Below are 22,916 nucleotides of genomic sequence, written 5' to 3'. Positions count from 1 at the left end.
AAAGTCCCAGAGCTTAGAGAGCACAGGTCACTTACGCAAGGTCGCAGAGCTACAAATCTGAGCGGACAGGATCCCCGCCCAGGTGTGACCGCAGGTCTACTTCTCTCTTGCTGTCGCCGCCTCCCCGCTTAGTTCGGTGTGACACGTTTCCTCCCCCACCAATCCACTGCAACTGCCCTCCGAAGTGTTCCCTTTCCAAATGCTACCTTCAAAGTCCTCTCCCAGTTACCGTCCACCTCTCCTCGCAGCCCCGTCCTTCAGATGCCACAAAGCCCCCTCCTGGCCCTCCACTCCCCCCTGTGACTTCTGTACCTGGGGTTCCGACTCTGGCTCCACTTCCATAGATCACTTTTAAGTCTTTGTCAGTTGTTTATTTCTTTATTCTAAACGCCTTCTCTAGGTGTCAATATTCATATCTACTTTAGATATTGAACTTATCCATCATTTCTTAAACCGAAAACCAGTTGATCTAGCCTAACGCCGCTCCTGTGCTCTGCATTTAAATGTTCGACTATTCACTGCCATCTCCATTTGGGATTCTACATCTACGTTAATTTTTATTGGCGCTGTAAGAGATTACCACAAATTCCGTGCCTTAAAACAGCACAGAGTTGTTAAGAGTTTGACACAGGCCTCAATGAGCTAAAATCAAGGTGTCAGTGGGGCCGTGTCCCTTTCTAGGTTCTGTGAATGTTTTCCCTGCCTTTTCCAACTTCGAAAGGTCACCACGTGTCTTTCCCCCATCTTCAAAGCCAGCAGCATTACATCTCCCCCACCATCCTTCCAGACACCTCCCTTGTCCAAGGCCAGAAGGGGCTTTTCACTTTTACAGGTCCCCGTGATTCCACGGGGCCCACCGATAACTCAGTATAATCTTCCCCATCTCGAGGTCAACTTCAGTCACTCTGGCAAAGCTCAAGTAAAGCCACATTTTCAGACTCCAGTTGAAGAGGAATTTTTCACTCAAGAGGCTAATCACTCTTTGTTCTGCTTCTGTAGATATGCTTATTGTACAGACCTTACTCGGAATTAACTAAAGACTCATCTTCCCCTTTGCTGTTCAAGCAACAAATGTAACTGCCTGTACCCTTAGAAACTCCCGGGCTTTGTAACTCTCTGTAACTGCCTGCCACCCAGAGCAACTCCTGCACTTTGTAATCGTATGAGGACAAATTAACTTATCAGCCCATGCCACATAAGTTCTATATAAGCAATGTTGCGACTGAGCTCGGGGCCCTGATCTCCAGAGCGCCAGCTCCTCTGGGACCGCCAGTGTAGTAAACCTGAGTTCTCCAACTCTCTGAGTGCTGCCTGGTTTCTCACTGGTCTGATTTTTGCAACTTTTCTGTAATACGGTGACTGGGGATCAGCGTTGGGAGCCGTAACTCTGCTTTACACAGCATCTAAAATCCAAGTCGCCATTCTCGCCGTGCTGTCCTCCAGCACTGTCACGCTCCCTGCCACCCCTCCCACAACCACCCACGGCTGCCCGGCCCAGACCCACGCGGTCCCCTATGAGTACTCCTCGTCTGCTGGCATCTATCGGCTCATCACAAAATCCTGTCTCCTACCTGAAAAACTCCTCCGGGATACAGCCACTTCCACTTCTATCGTCTTTGCTCTAATTCAGATAGCTAATGTTCTCGCTTGGTTTTGTGGGATGTCTGCAATATCCTCACGAGGAGGTTGTTTTTCTGCCTTCTATGTCTCCCTTCTTTATTCACTGTCCATTCTGTTGTCAGAATTATATATCTAGAATATCTGTTATTCCTGAGTTATAAATCATCCCACTATAAAGATCCGCGGGCACAGGCTGGCTCACGTTCATCGTGCATTCCCAGAGCCTGGCACTGCCATCTTTCATCAACTTGGGGACTAAAAATGATTTCCAATCTTACGGATTTTGAAATACATCAAATATGTATCTTAAAATGGATAAAAAATAACATTTAGACTCTGTAAATTCTGTTGACTAAAGGAATAAAATAGAGCTGATATCGATAACTTTATTCATTCCTAAAATATAATTCCACGATTTAATGTCTTCTTAGACTACGTTCCTTATATAACTGACATTTATAGCCTTTCGGGTTGAGATTAAATTATTGAGGCTGGTTCAAAGAATGTAAGTAGATATCTGTTTATTCAGGGACAGATTCTTTTTGTGTTTTCATGACTTCTTTCTCTATCTTACATACACAGAAACCAGAAGACCCGCCGGGTCTTCTAAGATGGCAGGTCACCGAGAACACACGCCATCTCTGAACGAGGAGCCGTACTGTTCCCTTAGTTAATTCTAGTCTGATGAGCGACAGCAGCAGCAGTAACCACCACCCTGTGACTGGTTCTGTGTGAGACACGTAAATTAACATATTTTTAGAACAGCTTTGAAAAATAGCTATTCTGTTTTTTTACCACTTTAAAATGAGTGAAAAAAAACAGAAAAGAGAAGAGGTTCAGAAGGATTATAGCACACAAAGCCCCTAGAATGGCCGCGCCCTGTGTGATGTGGTCCCGGGACCTCTGCCCTCTCGCTGCTCACTCAGCCCCAACCTCGCCGGCTCACGTGGCCCCCCACACGTGCCAGGCCACGCCCACACTGCAGCGCGTGGGCAACACCTGGAACATCCTTCCTCGAACCCGCGTAGCTTCCGCACCTCGTCCAGGCCTCTATTCGGCTCGCCTCATCTACGAAGCCTTCTTTGACAGCCATGCATGCATCTCATCCCTAACGCTACCCGACCCCGCCCTCTGCCCTCCCAATCTGCCTTTCCATCCTGTCTTTTTCCTATAATATTGATCGTGTTTTAGCATAGCATATAATTTACTGAGCTATGATTTATTTTTCCCACTGGAGTTAAAGCTCCATGAAAACAGAACTTGTGTCTATTTTGTTCACTGACCTATCTGAAAAGTTTGGAATCATGACCGGCACGTAGTAGGTGCTCAGTTAATATCTGCTGAAGGAATGAATGAACAATTCCTGTCTCCTCGCATGTGTTTTAGTTCTAGATGAGTAATGTCTTCCAAAACTCTCATTCCCATCCCCTCTCCCCGCAGGTTAGATTATTTTTCATTTGTTTAAACAGTTTTTATCCCATATGTGCAGTACTGAAACACAGACACAAGCTAGGAAATTAGAATTTGGGGGTAAATAAATAATTGTTGAGAATCTGTGGGATGTGCCTGAGACTGTCAGAAGGGTCCTCTGCTCATGCTGGCTTTACCACGGACCGAGAGTCCACACACTCAGCCCTCTAATCTGCGTGCCTCACGTCTGACTCTATCTGCACTTCGATGCCCTGCCCCGCATCTCCCCAAGGTGTTCCTGGCTTTGCCGTTATCATTATCTCGCACGCAAGTACAAACCCCTGAGTGGGTGGCGAATTTCCTGAAATCACGATTCATGTCTTCCTGGGTGTTTGTGGTAAGCAAAACACATTAACAACATTATTGATCCACTTAAAATAATAGGAATTATTGAAATACACCAGGCACTCTTTTAAGTGATCTGGAAACATAATAACTCAATCCTCACAACAATCTTCTAAAGTCGATGCTCTCATCTGCTTTGTTCCAAAGATGAGAAACTGCAGCATGGAGACGCCCATCAGTCTGCTACGGCTCACCCAGCTGGCCACTGGGTGGTGAGCCAGGACCTCAGCCCAGGCAGCTGTGCAAATCTTGCCTAGTGAGGGGCCACTTCTGTGTCTCAGAGGGCGTGCTGAGCCCCAAAGGGAAGGAAGCTGAGAACACCAGGCTCCAGGATCATGTCCACGGGAAATCTCAACTCATCGATCTATAGTCCTTACTGTAGACTGATGCCATGAAGAGTGTTCCTTAATTCACTGAGTTTATCTATTCCATAATGGAAGTTATCGTCATAATCATATGAGAAATCGATAATGAAGGGAAGAAAAGACTCTAAGAAATTTGTCAAGATGACAGTCGAAAAAGAGGATAATACTGTAAGGTTAGTGATTAAGAAATTTTACCATTTCGGGTAATGTTGGTTTATGCTTAAAGAACGCTGGGGTGAAAATAATCACAAGGATTATAAATACAGTTGTGGCATTTGTTGGGCTTTGCTTTCCACTCCTCATACCGATAGAAATATTCTTTATTTATTACTAACAGATCAAAGTACCACAAACGCAAACACATTCTTTTATTTACCATTACTGAAATGTTCTCACTTAAAACATGAAAAACGTTTAAAAAATAATAGTGATGGTAAGAGCTACCGTTTACTGAGGCAAACAGACGAGTGGCATGCAGGCAGCCCATCTGGAGACAGCGGGGGCCCCAAAGCGAGTGCCTTGTGAGCAGACGGGACTTCCTGACACGCCCACAGCGATGAGCTCTCTGACCCTGCTGTGCTTGTGAGCAGGTGCTCCAGCTCACCTGTGTGAAATACCCACGCGGGCTCTAAACCTGGACCATGACTGTCTGACCATCACTTTTCCCTGAGAACCGACATCCGGTTCTTACTGGAAAGGAGAGGAGATACCTCTGGACTAGCCACTGGGAGGCGCACATCTCCCTCCCCAGGCCCAGCCCGAGGCCCTGCCCTGCGGCTCCTCCCGGTCTCGCGGGAGACTGGCTCAGGTTCAAGCGCGCTTACACGTCTTAAAAAAGGAATATAGCCTTTGCCCCTTCTAAATTCTATTAATCTTCGAAAATTTTGTTTCTTTGTTTTGGAAAGCCAAAGAATTAAATAAAAGATTTAAATTATTTAAAACAGCGTCGACAGGGGACCCGACCTGGCTCGTCTGCGAGATGCGGCGGGTCCTGCTGTAGAGCGCCATGCTGTCTCCCTCCCGCGTCCGCTCGATTCTCCAGCCCCAAGCCAGCATCGTTTTCAGAGATTCTTTGATTGGCCAGCGATAGATTTCTTTTTCCTAGAGAAAAAAAAAAAGGAAGAAAAGATAAAATGGCGGGGAAATATTATGAATCCAAATGAAATTTTAAAAATATTTACTGTTTTATTTTGAATAGATTTCCTTCACTTTGAAAAAATTGATGGACATCGTTTATTTAAAACTGAAAAAGAAGAGTAAAAATTCTGAAACACGGAGAGTGAGCTGAGACCCAGCTCGGCTGACGCTGCCAATGGGACCCCGCTGACCACGGCACCGAGCTGTCTCCCCATTAAGTGCCCAGCTCCGGACACTGTAGACAGAAACTAAAAGTAGAAACACAATCAGGGAAAGTATGGATTGTATAAACACAGGAAGGTTTTTCTACCATCTCAATACATGTTGAAGGGACTTCTTTAAGAAGGAAAAACATGTATCCTCCGTAGCCATCAAGCTAGAAAATCCTTTCCACTTCATTTGTCAAGATACTAATCTCCTCCCAAAGAAGTAAAATATGTAAAGTTATAAATAATAATATTAAAATATGACTTCAATTTCCCTCAGCAAGAAACGCTTAAGAATAAGAAAATTTTCTAAAGTCCTTAAAATTCCGGGACAGGAATAAAATTCAAAAAGGAACAGAAAAATATCAAGTAGAGAATAGAATAACCAATTAGGTACAGACAGAAAATAATAGAGAGAAAAAGACAATAAAAAGGGGACCTTTGAGAGGAAAAAGAACATGGTGTAGATGACAGAGGCTCTGTTCATCCCTCTGGCGACCAAAGTCGTGACGGAAACAAGGAGCAGCAGCAAGGAAAAATCTCCCGGGATCTTGATGAACAAGCCACACGACCAGGGAGAAGTCCAAGAAAGCGCCCCGCGATGGCAGAAGGAGGGACGGGGCGAGGACGCGGGGCTGCCGGGTCTCCAGCTGCTCAGGCGGAGGCTGCGGCAGCGGCAGCAGCAGACGCCTCTGAAAGGGGCCGCGTCCGCAGGGGACTCTCGCAGAGATGGACCTGCTCGCTCTGAGCACCACGGCGGGTTCGGCTGCGTGCGGGGAGCGCCAGGGACTCACAGGGGGACACTGTCGGAGTGAGGCCTGAGACAAGACTCGCACGGTACAGAAGTGCTGGCGGTATCCACTGTTCCCTGTTGAACCCTCCCCGCTACCAGTGCAGGGACACGGTGCCGCCATAGCCATGACATCATCAGACAGGATAACAGAGGTCGCTCCGCCCAGGGGATTCCCTGAAATCCCACCTCCCCCAACTCGGGCCCCACCCAGGCCACATCCAGGTGTGTCCTCAGCGAGTCAGGTGCTCCTTGCTGAGCAGCGCCTAGACTTACACTAGAGCCAGCTGGTCTCAGCTTCTGGTGTGACTTTTCGAGGCAACTATAAGCACAGCATCTGTGGATTGCTTGCTTCGTGAATCTTAACAGGTGGCCCCGGAGGGGTAGAGGCTTGGGCTAAGTTTGGCCTGCAGCTGAATCCCTCGCAAGGCTCTGCCACTGGACACTTACCTTATAAATCCACACTAATAAGACCGAGAGACTAGGAGCTTTGCTTATTACATAGAAACAGACACGGAAAGGCAGCCGAAATGGGAAGACAAAGAAGCAGAAACCATATGAGGGAACAGAACAGAGATCTAGGAATAACGGAGTCAAGCAATCTACAGATGCAGAGTTCAAAACACTGGTTATAAAGATGCTCAATGAACTTTTGGGAAGTGTAGATAAATTCAGCAAAGAGATAAAAAAACAAACAAACATAAAAATGGAAATGAAAATTTAAAAAGGGAACCAGTCTGAAATGAAGAACATATTATCTGAGATGAGAGGTATATTAAATGGAACAAAGGAACAAACAAAATGAATAAATGAATAAAGAAAAGGATCAAATGCCATATCTAGAGGATGGGAAAGCCAAGGACACACAATCAGAATGGCAAGAAATAAGATGCCAAGACTATAAAAATAATTTGAGCATATGAGACACTATTAAGGGTCCAAATATCTGTCTGATCGGCGTAACTGAAGAAAATCAAGATGTTGAACAGCTGTTTGAAGAAATAATGATAGAAAACTTCCCTAACCTGGTGAAGGAAATGGACATAAAACCCCAGGAAGCTCAGAGAATTCCAAAAATCAGGGATCCAAAGAGGCCCACACCAAGACACATCATAAGGAAAATGCCAAAGTTTAAATACAAAGAAAGAATATTCAAAAGAGCAAAAGAAAAACAGATAATTCCTTATAAGGGAAAATCCATACGACTGACAGCTGCTTTCCCAAAAGAGACTATGCAGGACAGAATGACTTGGCAAAAAATATTTGACAGGATGAAGACCCAGGACCTAAAACCAAGAATAATTTAGCCAGCAAAGTTATCATTTAGAGTTGAAGGACAAATAAAGAGCTTCCCAGACCAAAATAAGCTAAAGGAAGTTATCACCACCAAGCCAGTATTACAGGAAATGTTGAAGGGACTTTTTTAAGAAGTAAAAACATGTATCAAAAACAGGAATAAAGAATGGTAACAACTATATTCCTATCAATAAGTACCTTAAATGGAGAAGAATTAAGTGCTCCAACCAAGATAGAGTGGCTGAATGGATAAGAAAATAAGATCTCATATGCTGCCTACGAGAGACTCACTTCAGATTCAAAGACACGAACTAAAAGGAAGGGGATGGAAAAAGATATCGCTCTGATGGACCTAGAGCTATTTAAGTCAGAGAAAGAATAACACTGTATGATTTCACTTATATGCGGAATCTAAGGAATAAAAAGAACAAACTAATCAAAAACAGACTCACAAATATAGTGGACAATTTGGTGACGGACAGAGGGGAGGGGGGTTTGTGGGCCTGGGAGAATGGGGTGAAGGGTTAAAGAAGTACAAATTAGATGGTCACGGGGATGGGGAGCACAGCAGAGGGAATGCAGTCAGCATTAATACGTTGGCTCGGTGGAGGGTCAGGGGAGGGAGGGAGCAATTGGGGGGGATCATTTTATGAACTATATAAATGTCTAACCAATGTACTGTATACTTGAAACTAATTAAAATAAATAAATTTTTAAAAAAGGGACCTTGGAATAAAAGTAAAAGTACATATAAAGAAATTTTAATAAGGAATTAAATAACAAAGAAAATTTTTTTTAATTAATACTATATGAGTTAAAAAAAAGTCACCTTTTCAGATAATAATTTATATGGCTTCATTAATGGCTGAACTTTAGACGAGTCTGAATATATTTCTCCATAAATCCATCCATTTGCCAACTAAAAAAAAACATCAAAATTGCTTTACATGTATTAATTTTAGGTGTGCGTGTATTCAAGTGCGTGCTTAAATAAATAAATCTAAAACAAACCAAGATAAGGATTAAGTTTTGAATTTCATCGAGATAAGCCAATGTAAAAGTTTCCATCCTAACCAACGTTGTTTTGAGTAATCACCTGGAACAAATCTTTCTACCCAGAGATTCAGAGCACCCAGCCTTCCTTAAACAGACCAGGTCTATGCCTGTGTCACTAAGGACCCCCACCCGCCCCGCCTCAGGAGAAGGCAGCCAGAGGTCACAGGGCCGGCCCCTTCGATGTGCATTCTGTCACCTCCGGTGGGACCCTACCTGTGGCATGTGTGTGTGAACATTCCTTTGAAGCAGGGAATCTGGAGCAGTTGTTTCATTTAAAAGCTTCCTGAAAAATGCTGCTCATTCTACCCACATCTAAATCCAATTCCCTCTCAACACGGTCGTTCCGAATTATTCCGCTCATACGAGTTGCTACTTACCGCCGTCTCCCCATATCATTTCACGTCTGCCCCCAGAATCTGGGTGGTGAGATGGGGCACAGCTCGACACCGCCACCCCACCAGCTCACCACCCGGCAGTCTTTACATAAAACAGACACCTAATTCTTACATACCAATAATCAATTAAATCGTTGAACAAAGAGCCGCCTGCTAAAGTTTCCTTAAAATATTTCTGGGCCCAGAGTCACCATGTTTTCCTGAAGCACTTGATGACTATTACCTGTTATTCCCACGAACAATGTGTGTTTAGAAACTATACTTATGATTTAATTCACAGGTTTTTTCAATTCTTAAACCTGTGCTTTTTATGTACACACAAATATCTTTATCCACGTGTGCATCACATGTGCATTAGTGGCAGGACTAAATGTTATACTAGCGAGTCGTTACGAAAAGGGCTCTCCTGGTCTGCAGAGACCCGTCACAGCCAGCACTGGGGCGGTGACCAGGCCGCGTGCTCGGGACTGAATCAGAGGGCGACCGTCCGGCGTTACCTTGTCCATGGACCACTTGTCGTGGGAGTGTTCCGCGTACTTGTTAATGAAGTACTCCAGCTTCTCGGGAATTGTAATACTGCGACAGAAACAGAGGACAGGCTTGATTTTCACAGGAGCCACAGGCACTCACTCGATTTATTCACAGGTTATGACCACTTAAATCACATTCAAGGCGTGACTGTTAAAAAATCACTTTAACAAGGTATTTGCTTTTCCATATTATCGAAACGACGTAAGAAAAGTCAAACAGATAATGTTCTACCTGCTTCTTATATTGATTCATACTTTACAATGTCTTAATATGAGTTATATAATAAAACTATACATAGTGTAAGTAAAAGGAATGAGAATGTATTCAAAGATGAGAACAGATCCTGCCGAAAGGTTTTTAGAAACCTAAATGATATGGTTAGACGCAGCAAGCTCCAGATGCGCTGCTCTCCTACGTTCCTTTGAAGTTCTTTGACTCTTTTGTCTTTTTCGCGACTACTCTCAATGAGTAAAAGATGGCTGGAATGTGACCTGTTACGTGACTTAAGTGTCCTAAAATTTTAAATTAATTTCAGACATTAGTGATGTGTTAATGATTTGAATTATGAATGGTCTATACATGTCGTTCTAATCATTGCTAATACGGACTATAGGGAAAAGTAATTATGCAACTCATGCTGTATGATTTTGATCATGTTTATTCTTGATTCTTTTCATGTTTAAATAAATATTGTCTCTTGAACAGATGCTGAGTGCATGCAACTGATGACCCAGTCTGACGGTAAATGTAAGACCTGCGAGTATCGAATATATCTATGGCTGGATGTTCACAGATTCTATTCATTAATAATGGATTCTATTCATTAATAAATGTGACCTAATAATGCAATTAACTTTGAGAAATCAGACGGTTTACTGTCCTTTTCCAACAACGTTATCAGTCAGTAACTGAACTATAGGGCATCTACGCACTTAAGTAACAATATGCAAAAATCACAGAGATGTAGAAATTATTGATATCCCCGTTTAAATCTAATATATTAAGAAATACCCACAGGGCAAGCTTAGGTAAATTACTACACATGTCCTACACTTTTCAATTAATTGGATTTAATTGATCAACACCAAAACTATGACACTGTCCTGATGTTATTTTCAAATCCTGGATTATGTCATATGTTAGCAAACCACAAACTTACCCACGTCGGAGTGTGAATGTGTGATGTTTTGGTTTACTTACTTTGGAAGAAAGACAAAAGGTCACTCACATAAGCCCAACATTGGGGGTAGACTCTTTCCTCACAGGACTGTCATCAGACACCAAACATGCAAATTTAAGACATCATCACACTAAGGGCACACCGCTGGGGTTGAAACGACCTGGTTTTGGAAGCTAACCCATCTGGGGGGCCACCTGGAAGCCTGACAGCTGAGCCCCGAGCCGACTCAGACCACGCAGAGTGACTGTCCATGCTGAGGCTGACCCGCTGAGTGACCACGGGGTCCACAGGACGATGGGGCCTGAAGGCGCAGCTTTCCTCGCAAGCAGGACCCTAAGGACTGCAGCAGTAACCGCCGAAGCACTGAGACTGCAAACAGCTGGCGTACCCAAACATCCTGGCTGCAGGACGGTTCGCTCAGCCAAGGGCATGTAGGATGTTTCGGTGACATTTCATCTGCAGGTAAGCTGCCGCGCGGCATTCTCAGTGCATGCTGACTTCCCCACAAATATTCTCAGTTGCTACCCTGTCACCCGCACGCTGTGCTCTGCAAGCTGCACACCAGTGGCACCCCTGGGCCTGGCTGGACGAGGCGTGCTGAGGGGACGCCTGCGGCTCGCAGGAACAGCGCCGCACTGCATGCTGGGAGCATCCACGGCAAAGATGCTACACAGAGGTGGGCTGCAATCACTCCTCGGCATTCAGGGTAAATTTTCAACTAAGTATAACTGACATACTTTCTTGATTCTCATTATTATAGATGTCAGCCTGTGGTTACACACAGAGAACCCCGGTTATATGAAGAGTCCCCGAGAAGGGACCCCTTGTCTACTTTTGATATTTGTACACTTCTTTTTACTACTACTGTCATTTCATCAAGGAAAGGGACTCCTGTTAAAAGGATACCAATTCAAAGGGGGCATGGGTTAGAGGAAGTTCACTTTAGTACCTTATTCAATTTCAGACTTCACACATCATTTACAATAAAAATCTGCTGCAATAGAAAGAGTCCGTACTTTGAGGTATCAACGGGCTGTGGGTTAAAGTTCCCTTCAGAATCCATTGATGACTGTTTTTCCATCATACTGACATAATTTGACTCCATGTAGTCTGGAGGCAAAGCTCCCGCAACTGCGCTCAGGCACGGCAGTGCCAGTTTGAAAAGTTCTTGTTCATATTTCTGAGAAGAAATGGAGGACCAAAAAAAAAAAAATACTATGTGACTATTTAGCAAAAGTTTTCAACATGATCACTGTGGCTGATAAGATGTCAGAGGAAATCTGAGTCACCCTGGCCTAACAGCATGCTGGCAGAATCTTTCTCCAGAAAATGGAACATAGAGCCTGAAACCGCTCAAACATGACAGAAGCTGAAGACAGATTCACTACAGTTGCAGTGTAGAAGGATAAAATCTTTGCCTCTCTAAAAATTTGTTCTTCACTATGTGAAAGGATGTGAACTTGAACATAAGCATAAGTTCGGCCAGTGAGCACTGCGGGGATCATTGCTGCCCGTGGGAAGACTGTGCGGACAAACACCAAAAGGATAACGTCCTGGGAGTCAGAAATTATAACTGATCTGCGCCGCTTTCCAAAGTTACACAAAATACAATTCTGAACTCGGAAAGAAATTCTAGAGGAAACATGTATAATCAAACTTTCTGCGAAGAGGTATTTGTATATTAACTACAGTATTACTTAAATTCGTATTTAAAGATATTTTTAAAAATCAAAAATAGCAAGTATTTCAAAGTTGTCTCACTTTAATCATTTAATTTTAAATTAATGTTGTAAATTCCTCTAAAAATACCTTCGACATGTTATTTTAAAAGGACTCTGTTTACCAAAGACAACTAAGCAAGAAGCAGCATCCGTAAGTAGCCTCTAAATGAAATCACTGATAAACGTCCCCTATTACGGAACAAACTTCTCCAGTCGTCTAGTAACGTCTGTCTGAGACTCGAACTGATTTTGATTGACTAATTTAAGCAGAAGCAGACGAAACACGCTCTTCCGCTCTCCTCTGCAATGCGACCATCCAGCCTTCTGCGAGCGTATGAGCCGCTCGTTACAAAAACGGAAACTGCGAGGGACTGGCACGTGCACGGTGGCTCCGAGCAGGCTGCTTGCGTGTCCAAAGCAGCAACGTCAGTTAGGCCAGTGGATGTTATAATTTTATGAGATTTAACATTTAATATTTTTTATATTTCATAAAACATCTTCAGGTTTTATAAGATTGGGGCGGTGACTAGGAAGAGTTTAAGTCCTAAGTCCAAATGCACCAGAAACTTATCATCCTGTGTGTGTAATTCCCTAAAATGCTGAACCATTTTAAATTCCAAAAGTGTTACGACCACAAAGAACACAGCAATCGTGAGAAGTCAACATGAGTTGCATTCTCAAATGTGCTATAAATTGAGGAAAAAGAAATAGAAAACTCTGTAAGTCTTGAGAAGTAAGTCTTATCGAGAACCTACGGCTCTTTAATTATTTTATCACACGAATAGACCCACAAAGATAATGACTTACCTTTTGAGACAGGGCATCAAAAATGCCCCAGAACAACTTTCTTGATAAATGAAGTTCTTCTTCTGAGGCAGCTCCAAAGTTTCCCCACCCTCCAGGCAGGCAGTAATATTTCCAGCATCTTTCATAATGATTAGTCAGCAGCTAGGTGGGAAATTCATTTAAAAAGCAATAAGCTAAAGAAGCCCTTTAGATTTTTTCCATTTTTCCCATGTGACATTCCACTACCATGTAATAGAGTCGACAGAAATTGAAACTGCGCAATCCTTGTGAATTATTTTCGAGAAAACATAGTAACGTGTATACTGTGTCTCTTCAAAATTCAACACTTATCACCACGTGAAGACCAAATGCCCAATTTTACAAATAACTGCATCCCGCACAGCATTCACGGTGAGGCGGCAGGGTTTCCCACGCATCCCCGAGTTCTACTTTAGTTGCTGTCATTTACTCGCAATTTTATGAGCCATCATCCCCTGGAATCCATGCATGTAACAGAGGGACTGGTGTCAGGGTGACCCCGAGCAGAAAAAAGAATCTCTAGAATGCGGCACCTGAAATGTGGACTCGAAGGGAAAACACTTCTGAATACTTTTGCTTCCTCTCCGCCTGTCCTTCGTCACTACACTTTACAATTTGCTTCAGAACTTAAGTCTCTAAGTAAACCTCCCAAACTGCCCTACTTCAGTATTTCTTTATATTTCTTTGGTGGTTATGGATGCAACTTATTATCTTACTGCATGTCTATGTTGCTTCTCCAGTTTTGCTATGAATATTTTTTCGTCCAGGACTAGACCGGAAGTTCAAAGAATGGAATCTTTCAATTAGCTCTTTGGATAATTTACTCTTGATCTGTAACTAATACATTCACAACTATTTGCCGACTTAATAAAATGATCTTTATGAATCAACTGTTAAATTTTGGATTCTCTTTTCTCTAAGGAGGAAAATAAGCTGGTAAGGTTTATAAAATAATAGATTAAAAGCTAACTACATCTCTTACTGTAGAAATATTTCTTCTAGTTTGGTCTCCTTTTCCAGTTACAAAACACATATAGAATTTAGGAATCTCGAATGATGAAATATTGAGATTGAATTTGCTTGGATTAACTTAAAAATATCTGTAATGCAACAATGTTGTCACACAAAGTGCCACTATATCTTTTTTCAGGTATCTTCCCGTTCATCTATACCAAGAGAATTTTGTATGACAAGTCCACCCCGTGGCCGTGGCCATAACCGTGGCCTCCACGCACAGACCATGCTGCTAGTCTGCATCTTAACCGGAGTGTGCACTGGACTAGCAGACGACAGGAAAACAACCCCAGTCGGGAAGGCAGCACGGGGCTGCTCCGCTCACGAACAGACTAGCAAAGCTGGGCAGAGAGTGCCAGTGACCTCTCCGCTGTGACAAACCGTGACTGTCTATTCAGAAAGGTATCTTTCAACCTGTTGAAATGATATCTGGAAACTGTCGTTATGCTGTCAACTTAGAAAATGTTGTGTGTGTGTGTGTGTGTGTGTGTGTGTGTGTGTGTGTGTGTTGTGCACATTTTTGCAACGCTTTTTTGAAGCCTGCTCCCTCCCAATACATCAGGCCTGTGACCATGTTTCCCAGCCTGAGAATTTCTTGGCTCACCTTTTTCTTGTGGCCCATTTGTTCCTATTGATTTCATTTCCACTGACCGCAACTCAATCTCAGGATTTCTATGGTATTTTACTGCTTGTTCATTTTAGGTTGATATATCTATACCTGTATGCCCATTTCGATAACCAGAAGAAATCTTCCAGCATCAAAGATCAAACATATTGTATCTAAGAGATGTACATGTTGCAATAGGAAAAAGTCAAAAGACCCAGGAATTGAATAACTGCGAATGTTTCCTCCACTTACCTTAAGTGGCATCTTCGCGTGCTCGTTTAGTAACGGGACATCAAACACTAATCTTCTGAGTAAGTGCTGCATCATAGAAGGTCTCAACTGGCTGGTGGGACAAAGCTCATTTTAATAACGGAGAGAAACGTGCCTAAACTAAGTAGATAATTCATTAGACTAAATTAAATACGCCAAGCACCTGTACGTGTCCCTCTCTTCAGAGGACGTAAGTTTAGGAGCTCCCGATCCAGAGGCGAAGCGACGGCTGCATAATTTTTAAGAGGTTACATTCCCGACTCATCTGTGCCCAGGCCTGAAGGCCGGTCCTTACTCGCCACAGGAAAGGATCCTCTTCTGCTCTGTCCCTCCCAACACGTACAACTACAGCCCCGCTGCTTCTGTTAACTTGGTAAATGCTCCCCCCCCACCCCTGACTCTGGGGGACGGGGGGCGGCGGGGTGGGGGGCGCGGTCCACGGTGACCAGACCAGAAGCGGAAGACAGAGTGGGGGAGCAAGGGGGAGAAAACGGCGGAGGCAGAAATCTGCCAGGAGGAGGGAAAGGTGGTGAACGCGTGGCCAACGGCCACTGCGTCAGGCCGTCCTGGCTGCTTCACCCCACTCAATGCAGGGAGGTCTGTGAGACAGGTATTTTGATTCCATTTTCTAGAATTTTAGGGTCAGGGAAGTGATAGCATATGCTAATTTTTCACCTCCCTCAGTCCCGTCCGGCTCCAAACCCGCTGTGAGTGAAAACCTTCCCTCTGCCCACGCACTGCCGGGGCGTAAGCCTTCACCGCCAAGGGCCGCTGCCCAAGTGGGAAGCAGCCACCATCCTCGCTGGGGGCCCGAGAAATTGTCCCTTTCGCTGTCAGAATTTCAGAGGGAGGAGACACGTTTCTGGTTTTCATGGGAAGACACGTGAACACGTCTATCTATAGGAAGTGGTTTTCCAGGCAGAAGGCAACAGTCAGCATTCATCACTGCCACCATAAGTGGTGCTTTAATATTATGCTGTGTCGTTTTTTTATATTTAATAAATCTTTTTCTTTTCTCTTCTGGAAAGGGAGTTAAAACCATTGCACACACTCAGAAGGGGAGAATCTATCCATCGTACATTGAACTGGCAGAGACTCCTCACAGAGGCCTTGCCCACCAGCATCCAGAGCAGCACGCCTGGTCCGCTGTAGCACCCAAGGCTGCACCCAACACTGCCCCCTGGTGGAGTCTGGAGAAACGCTCCTGAACCTGCCTGACCAGGGCTCTGACAAGACTCACTTTAGTACACAGAGCTACCTAAGATGAGTTAATTTGTTGCAACAGAAACTGTTTCCAAAATTCATAACAATTTGTCAAGGGCCACACAGTAAATTCTCTTTCTTAAATAAGAGACTTGGTGTAGAGTTAGTTGCCTACTTACCCACAAATAGACAGCAAACAAACTTCTATGGAATCCCGCTGAGCTTTGGTCAGCGAGCAGCCCTTAGAAAGCCTGTACACGGTATGAAGTAACGAGTCGATGAGGGAAGCGTGGTGCTCTGTGCCAGCAAAAAGAGGGGCACATCTCGTCAACAGAGGCAGCACGGCCGTGCACAAGTACCGATTCAGGGCCAAGGCCATGTCTGTGGCACTCAACGCGGCCTAAAAGGGAATCGCAGAGTAGAAAGTCACTTGTGTCTGGCAGTGGACAGCTCTCGCGGGATCAATACATTGACATGTTATTTTACTATCTAGAAAGCGAGAGAAATATGAAAACTGGAAATGTGTTCCTCAGTTATATCTTTACATGTGCTTCATATGATTTTTTACCAAGACAAATAAGTTTCCATTGCTTATGAAAACATTGAAATGAATGAGGTGGTATCTCCCCAAAAAGCCCAAGAGATAAGAGGTTTGTAGTCGATACCAAAACATCAGCAGCAGGACAAGGAAAGATGAAGACGCTCGTGATGTCAAAGGCTGTGAATACGCTACTCGGGGAGGGGGAGGAAAGGGAAGGAGCTTATCCTCTAACGGGTCTCACAGTCTTCAATGATTCCTGTGTTCTACGTACTATTATTATTTACATGTCTAGTCATTTCCATCAGCGCCAATAATCAAAGACTGATTGTCTTGCTACGGTGTCAACTATACTATTTAGGCTCAGATTTTCAGGTGAACACACCCGAAGAAACAGGACATTTTAGTTTCGTTTTCACGATTCTCCCCTCATGGCTTTCGTGAAAGAGCTATTCTCAATTCAAGCCCTATTTTCCTCCGAAATCAAAAAGACCCATTGAGCTGAGAATAAAGGGAGGTATTATGATAGCCGCTGGGTAACACGTTGAGTTACGGCTTATTCCAGAATGTCTCAAACGGCAGAACATTTACACTGGTAACGGCGGATTCCCATCGTGCATCACTGGCCATGCGGGGCAGCGCTTAACCTCCTGCCCGTTAACAAACCGAGACACCGAAATGATACTGTAACCGGCGTGACCCGGCAATGCCCGTTAAACCTTGTCAATGCTTTAATCGCTGTTACTGAGAAGCGTCATTGTTGGGGCCAAGTTACAAACTAACAGGAGCCACCAGAACCTCCTGAGAGGACTTCTTATTGTCCTCCGTGGCACCTGATCAGAATCCTCATCTTACCCTTGCCAGTTTTCTCCACTATTCAATGAATTCCTTGCAGACACAATGTATTTTATTTTCTGTTTATCCACTGCTTGCCTAAAAATACAACAGTCATTCAGTACACGTTTAGTGACTATAAGTGAATGAATGAGTCTGTCTACGAAAGACTGTTATAAATCGGACACTGAAGCTGTTCGAGTCCTTACCGTATCTAAAGAAGCAGCAGCCCGGAGATCTGGCAGAAAGCCAACCTCTAGAAGATGCAGGAGGAAATCCTGAACCTCAATCCCATAGACCCTGTCAAGGAACAAAACCATGGCTGCCTTGTGATCTGGGCAAAACCCCGCGGACATGTCAGGCTCCACCACATTCCCATCTAAAAGAGAGAAGGCGACATGTTGTAGTCAACGGCCACGCCATCACGAGATGCATCACACACGGCTTCTATCCAGCCTCCTTATGTTTTACATAAAGTTACTGGTCAGAAGGTTTTCTGCTCTTCTACCGCTCATAAGGAAGTGCTGGATCTAGCTCAAGAAATACGGCAGTGCGATTTAAAGCCAAGGTCATTTAAATATCATTCGCACATCCGTCTGTTAACTGCACACATGGTCAGGACATAACCTGATGCCAGATGCTGAGAAGGAAACAAAAAAGCATCCAAAATCCACACCGTGAAACTAGGAGTAAACACCAGAAAAATGTAAAATGTAAAGTAAGGTTTCCACTCTTTTAAAGAATGAGTGTCTCCTTTCAACATTAATAAAACTCATTTACGCCCATGTGGTAATTACTGTACGTTTACATCTTTATGGATGAGATAACCACAAAACGATAAAATGACTCTGTGAAACCAGTTTGACTTCCCAGTGAAATATGTTTCATTAATCGTAGTAGAATTAACAATTAAAACATATTCGAGTCATACTATTTTCTCTATAAACAGTCAGTATTGACCCTTTATTGTAACTCTGTAGATTCAGAGGTCGAGGACCATTAATATGAGAAATTATGGGACTATGTGCCGATTTAAAATATTGAGGAAGTGGAACCTTTCCTGTTTGACCATGTGACAATTATGCCAACTGCTACTGAAAATACACCATTAAGATTCTAGAAAGACTATCACAGAATCATTAATAACGATGCAACGTTAAAGAAAGAAGGACCCAGGGAAAGACGATGCATGCAGAATCATCCCGAAAGAACAAAGGCACAACTTTTTTGTTTTCATTCTTAGTCAATGAATGAAGTCGATACTTAAATCATGAACTGAACAAACAGTAATGTTTTTAGGGAAAGTAGGTTAAAGGCTAATCTCAAATAGCTTCCATTCCTTATAATTGTAATAATACCTAACAAACCTAATACCGTCCTGCCAACAGGGACAGTAACGGCAGTAGCAGTTCTCGTGGTTTGTGTGGCCGTCGGGCACACCACCCGCAAGCCCACCGTGACGTCAGTACATCACAATCACTGAACAAAGGACGACAGCCGACCTTCAGGCAAGTTAAATAGCTCGTCCGGGTTACACGCCTAGTAACTGGCAAAGTTCGATCTAAACCAGTTAAAGTTGGATTTAATAGCCAACCAAAGCCGATTTTATGTCAAGTGTTAAATCAGTAGTATGCTATAATTTTCAATTAAAAATCTATATGAGATTCCGGTTCGATTCTCCTAAAAATCATAATAGAGGGTTTAAATTTATCATATTCTATGACTTTAACATCTAGTTGAGCCTAAGGAAACCGTGAGCAACTCACTATCCTAAAATAAGATTTGTGTTTTGAACACTCATTCAAGCGGACGCTCATTTTAAGGAACGCTACGACTGCATCTGCTGGGACTCGAGACTCATCCACCTGCTACGTGCTCTTTCCATCAACTCCTCGAACAACCAGAGACAACGAACCAGATGAACTGCCTCCTCCCAGACATCTGGGGTTTGCACTGGAGTGAGGGGGGCTGTGGGACCTGCAGTGCCCATCCTCCCACGGCCACCATGCGGGGTCCGTCCGTCCTGCCTGGGGCTGGAGCTGCAGGGCAGCGCCTGTGCTTCTGAAGGTACATGTCTGTCCGCAAGGTTTCTGAACCCCGCCCTTTGATCACTGTCCTGGGCCACACCCCAGTTCTAGAATAGTGTGACAAAAAGGTCTGAGAAAGACTTAGCTAGCACCGAGTGGGGTGGAGGGACCAACCTTTATAGGTGAACTTCACGTACTAAATATAGAACACGTAGTGACAACTATTACTGCTAATCAGCGATGCCTGAAGAATCAACCAATTCATCATTGAAACATAAATATTGGTGAATTAAGTGTTAAAGTTGGTTTAAATGGGTACCACAGAAAAATAAAAACATACAGGTTTCTGTCTACAGTCTCTGTAAAAGGAAAACGGCAAAAGAAAAATGTGGAAATTTAACCATGACTAGTGGATTGCATTCTAAAAATAAGTTTCATTGTGTTTGTGACAGGTCACACACACACACACACACACACACACACACAAACTTTAAATCCCAAGGTAGACAACATACCTCACCTATTTATGAAGAAAATGCACACATCATAAAATAATATCCTTATAGCACAAGTAGAACAGGAAAGAAACCAAGTGTGAAAAATCTTGAAGGCTGGTGAAGGCGGATAATTGGAGAAAAATGAAGAGGTGTAGGAAGATTCTGGAGCAGTGCTGAACGGGACGTCTGGACGCCCGCGGCCCATGTTCTTGGTTCTTTGTATATATCGATTTTACCTTAACATTCAGCACTTCTCTATTCACTAATCTGCGTGTCACTGGTATTATCATCTTTATCCTGACACGTCAATTTCGTGGCTTAAAAGGTGGGGAAAAGGTATTTTACTTAAGCAGATGACTATGAGTTAGAAGAGAGGCAAAAAAAAAAAAAAAAAAAAAGGAAGATGAGGATGATGTGCATATACACAAGGAAAAAACGCTTAAGGTGGAGAAAGCAAAAAGCTATGGGACAAATTTTAAGTCCAGCCTTCCCCAAAATTGTAATGAGTGCTCAATTATTATAGCCACTATGTCACCTGGAAGATGTGGCTTTGTAAGATTAGCACACATGGAACTCACTTTTCACAATCTTACGCTGACGAGGCCGAGCCACCGTCAGGGGCCATTTGCCATTTCCACCGCAGCTGGGGCAGCGCAGGGAACTCCTGTGGCTGTGGGCCAAGGCCCTGCCGCTGGCTCCAAAGCAAAGCGTCCTCCCTCCCCGCGTCCACCCTGGGCAGGACGGTGAGAGGACCGTGCTGGGCGATTACACAGACAGCAGGCTGATTCTGAGTTAATGTTGGAAAACCACTCCTAAGCGGTTTCTTAACCAAAAGTGACGTGTTGGAAAAGGACAATAAACATTTGGTCAAAATGGGGAAAAAAAAAATCTTTTCAGAATTTTCTCCTTAGTCTTGAAAAGAGCACTTCTTTTAATACACTGGGAATTTTCAAATCTCTAAGTTAAAGCTATGATCATTGCTTTTGGGGTGGGGTGGGGAAAGCATTATAAGAAAGTAATAATGAAAATTATCAAAAAGAGTGAATTAAGGATTGTGGACGAGAAACACAGGGAGCGAAATTAGGTAAGACAGGTGCTCGCTTCCTGATCGCAATCAGGGCTATTTAAAAATCATTAGAATAGAAAATAGTTTGTAAAATAATGTACTTTATGTAGATCTTCTTTTGTTTTAAAGAAACTTAAGCAGTGACCCTATGCTCCAGGGAGAAAAATGTTGAGTAATTATAATACACACCACCATCCAACGTCCTACTGAACCACAAGAAGCCGGAGCAGGCCTTACCCTTGGCTACCGTGGGCATCTGGAAAGCGATGCTGATTACGCCCACCAAATCTCCCAGTGGAATCAGGGATCTCAAAATAGATCTGATCCTGATGGCTTCTCCCTTACCAGCATGAATCAGCTGCAGGAGTGAAAATAAAGGCATATTAGAATAACTTGGTCAAATTAATGTTATAATTCTGTCCAGAAAACTGACATGGGAATCCAAGTCTGAAATAATTCTGTTACGTGTACGCATTAAATTAGATCCTGTTCAGAAACTGTTGTTTCAGGCTACCAGGAAGATATTTACTTCCTCACCCAGCTCCACTGACATCAGCACACACCAAGTTCTGTATTACGGTCTAGGCCAGCTGGTTTATCCATTACAACAATAGTTTTTATCCTGTTGAGGGTGTTAAAATATATAGAGAATCTGATAAGTCTATTAATGCTTATTTCCCAAAATTACATATAAATATCGATCCACAACGTGAGCTAGAATACAAAGGGAAAATTATCTTTAGGACCTGAAAATATACTAAAATTTATGATTGATTTAGCCCCTTTCTTGCTTTGTGCTAAAAATATAATTGTATTTCTATCTGTATTCCACAATTTCACCCAAGGACGGGCTTACAATATGGGGGTGAACATGAATCTAACAAGTATTTTGGACTCCTGCAGGCCCCTGAAATATTATGAAGACGAGGCTCTGACACCATCAAGACCGTCAGCGGTCTCGGGGACAGGGTGCAGGCTTCAGGGCCAGGAAGCTTGTGTTTCCGGGATGCAAAACGCAAGCATAAGTTCTGACCCGTAGGAGGTCCCCAACTGAGATGGATAAATTTCAGAAGGGCCAAGTTAGTCTGTTATTAAGTCACTAAGATTTTTTTCCCCCATTCATATAAAAGAACAAAAATCTTCTGTTTATTGGCATAATTTCTTTCTTGGATCTTTCACTTTAACAGGAAAGAAAACAAATACTGTAATCATAAAGCTTTGTCTACAATGCCCTCCGCCATACAGATTTTTGACAATCTATGTGATGAAAATCTCATTAGTAAGTTACAGTTTCACAAATATCAGACTCTAGGTTATCTAAAATTCTGACATTTCTCCAACCTGTGATTCCTCTGTATTCATATCAAGAAAGCAATAAAGTTTTAACCCACAGGTGTGAGAGAAAGAGATCCTCCCCCCTATCCCCCTCAAAGAAACAAAAAAACGAACAAAAACCCCACAGGTGCTAAAGGGTGAGAGCAAGTCCGCTGGCTTCCTGCTCAGACGGGTCCCGAGTGTGTCTGTCTAACCCATGTGACCTCGGTGTGTCTCGGACTCTGTTGTTTTCCACTAACAGGCCGTGAGGCTAATTTTATGGGCCCTGGCAAGTATTTTTTAAATGACTGTAACAGCATGAAACATAACAGCTTGGAATAAAATAAAGAAGAAAATGTCGGGCTGTACTTCGAAGTAAAAGTATTATTCGATAAACTTTAATTTTATCCTGGTCAAAAAGTTTAGGGAAAACTCACGATCGGGGCTGAAGAGCTGGTTCCTCCCCGTCGCCTGCCCCCACCCCTGTCCCCTAACGCAGGGGCCAGCACGAGTGCCCCTCACGGGGACCAGGCATCGTACCAGGACACGCTGGACAGCGGTGGCCGCCTCCTGCTCAGGCTACCGGGAGAGGGCCGCGGGAGGGGGTCG

At 43.5% G+C, this 22,916-nt stretch overlaps 1 protein-coding gene across 1 annotated transcript in view; it reads right to left on the bottom strand.

The window, feature by feature from the left end:
* The window catches only part of RYR2 (ryanodine receptor 2), a 535,670-nt gene that overhangs the window by 126,564 nt on the left and 386,190 nt on the right, over positions 1-22,916 (bottom strand). The window contains exons 48-55 of the mRNA XM_039850351.1: positions 17,613-17,782; positions 16,211-16,431; positions 14,811-14,901; positions 12,920-13,060; positions 11,408-11,571; positions 9,178-9,256; positions 8,059-8,148; positions 4,759-4,901 (exon numbers count right to left, since the gene is read on the bottom strand). Of these exons, the coding sequence (XP_039706285.1) occupies positions 4,759-4,901; positions 8,059-8,148; positions 9,178-9,256; positions 11,408-11,571; positions 12,920-13,060; positions 14,811-14,901; positions 16,211-16,431; positions 17,613-17,782 (1,099 nt within the window). The remainder of the gene's footprint in view (positions 1-4,758; positions 4,902-8,058; positions 8,149-9,177; positions 9,257-11,407; positions 11,572-12,919; positions 13,061-14,810; positions 14,902-16,210; positions 16,432-17,612; positions 17,783-22,916) is intronic.

This window comes from Pteropus medius, unplaced genomic scaffold (assembly GCF_902729225.1).
Source record: "Pteropus medius unplaced genomic scaffold, Ma_sr-lr_union100, whole genome shotgun sequence".
Taxonomy (NCBI): domain Eukaryota; kingdom Metazoa; phylum Chordata; class Mammalia; order Chiroptera; family Pteropodidae; genus Pteropus; species Pteropus medius.
Note: the sequence above shows the minus strand (reverse complement) of the source record. Positions and strands in the feature narration are given on the sequence as shown.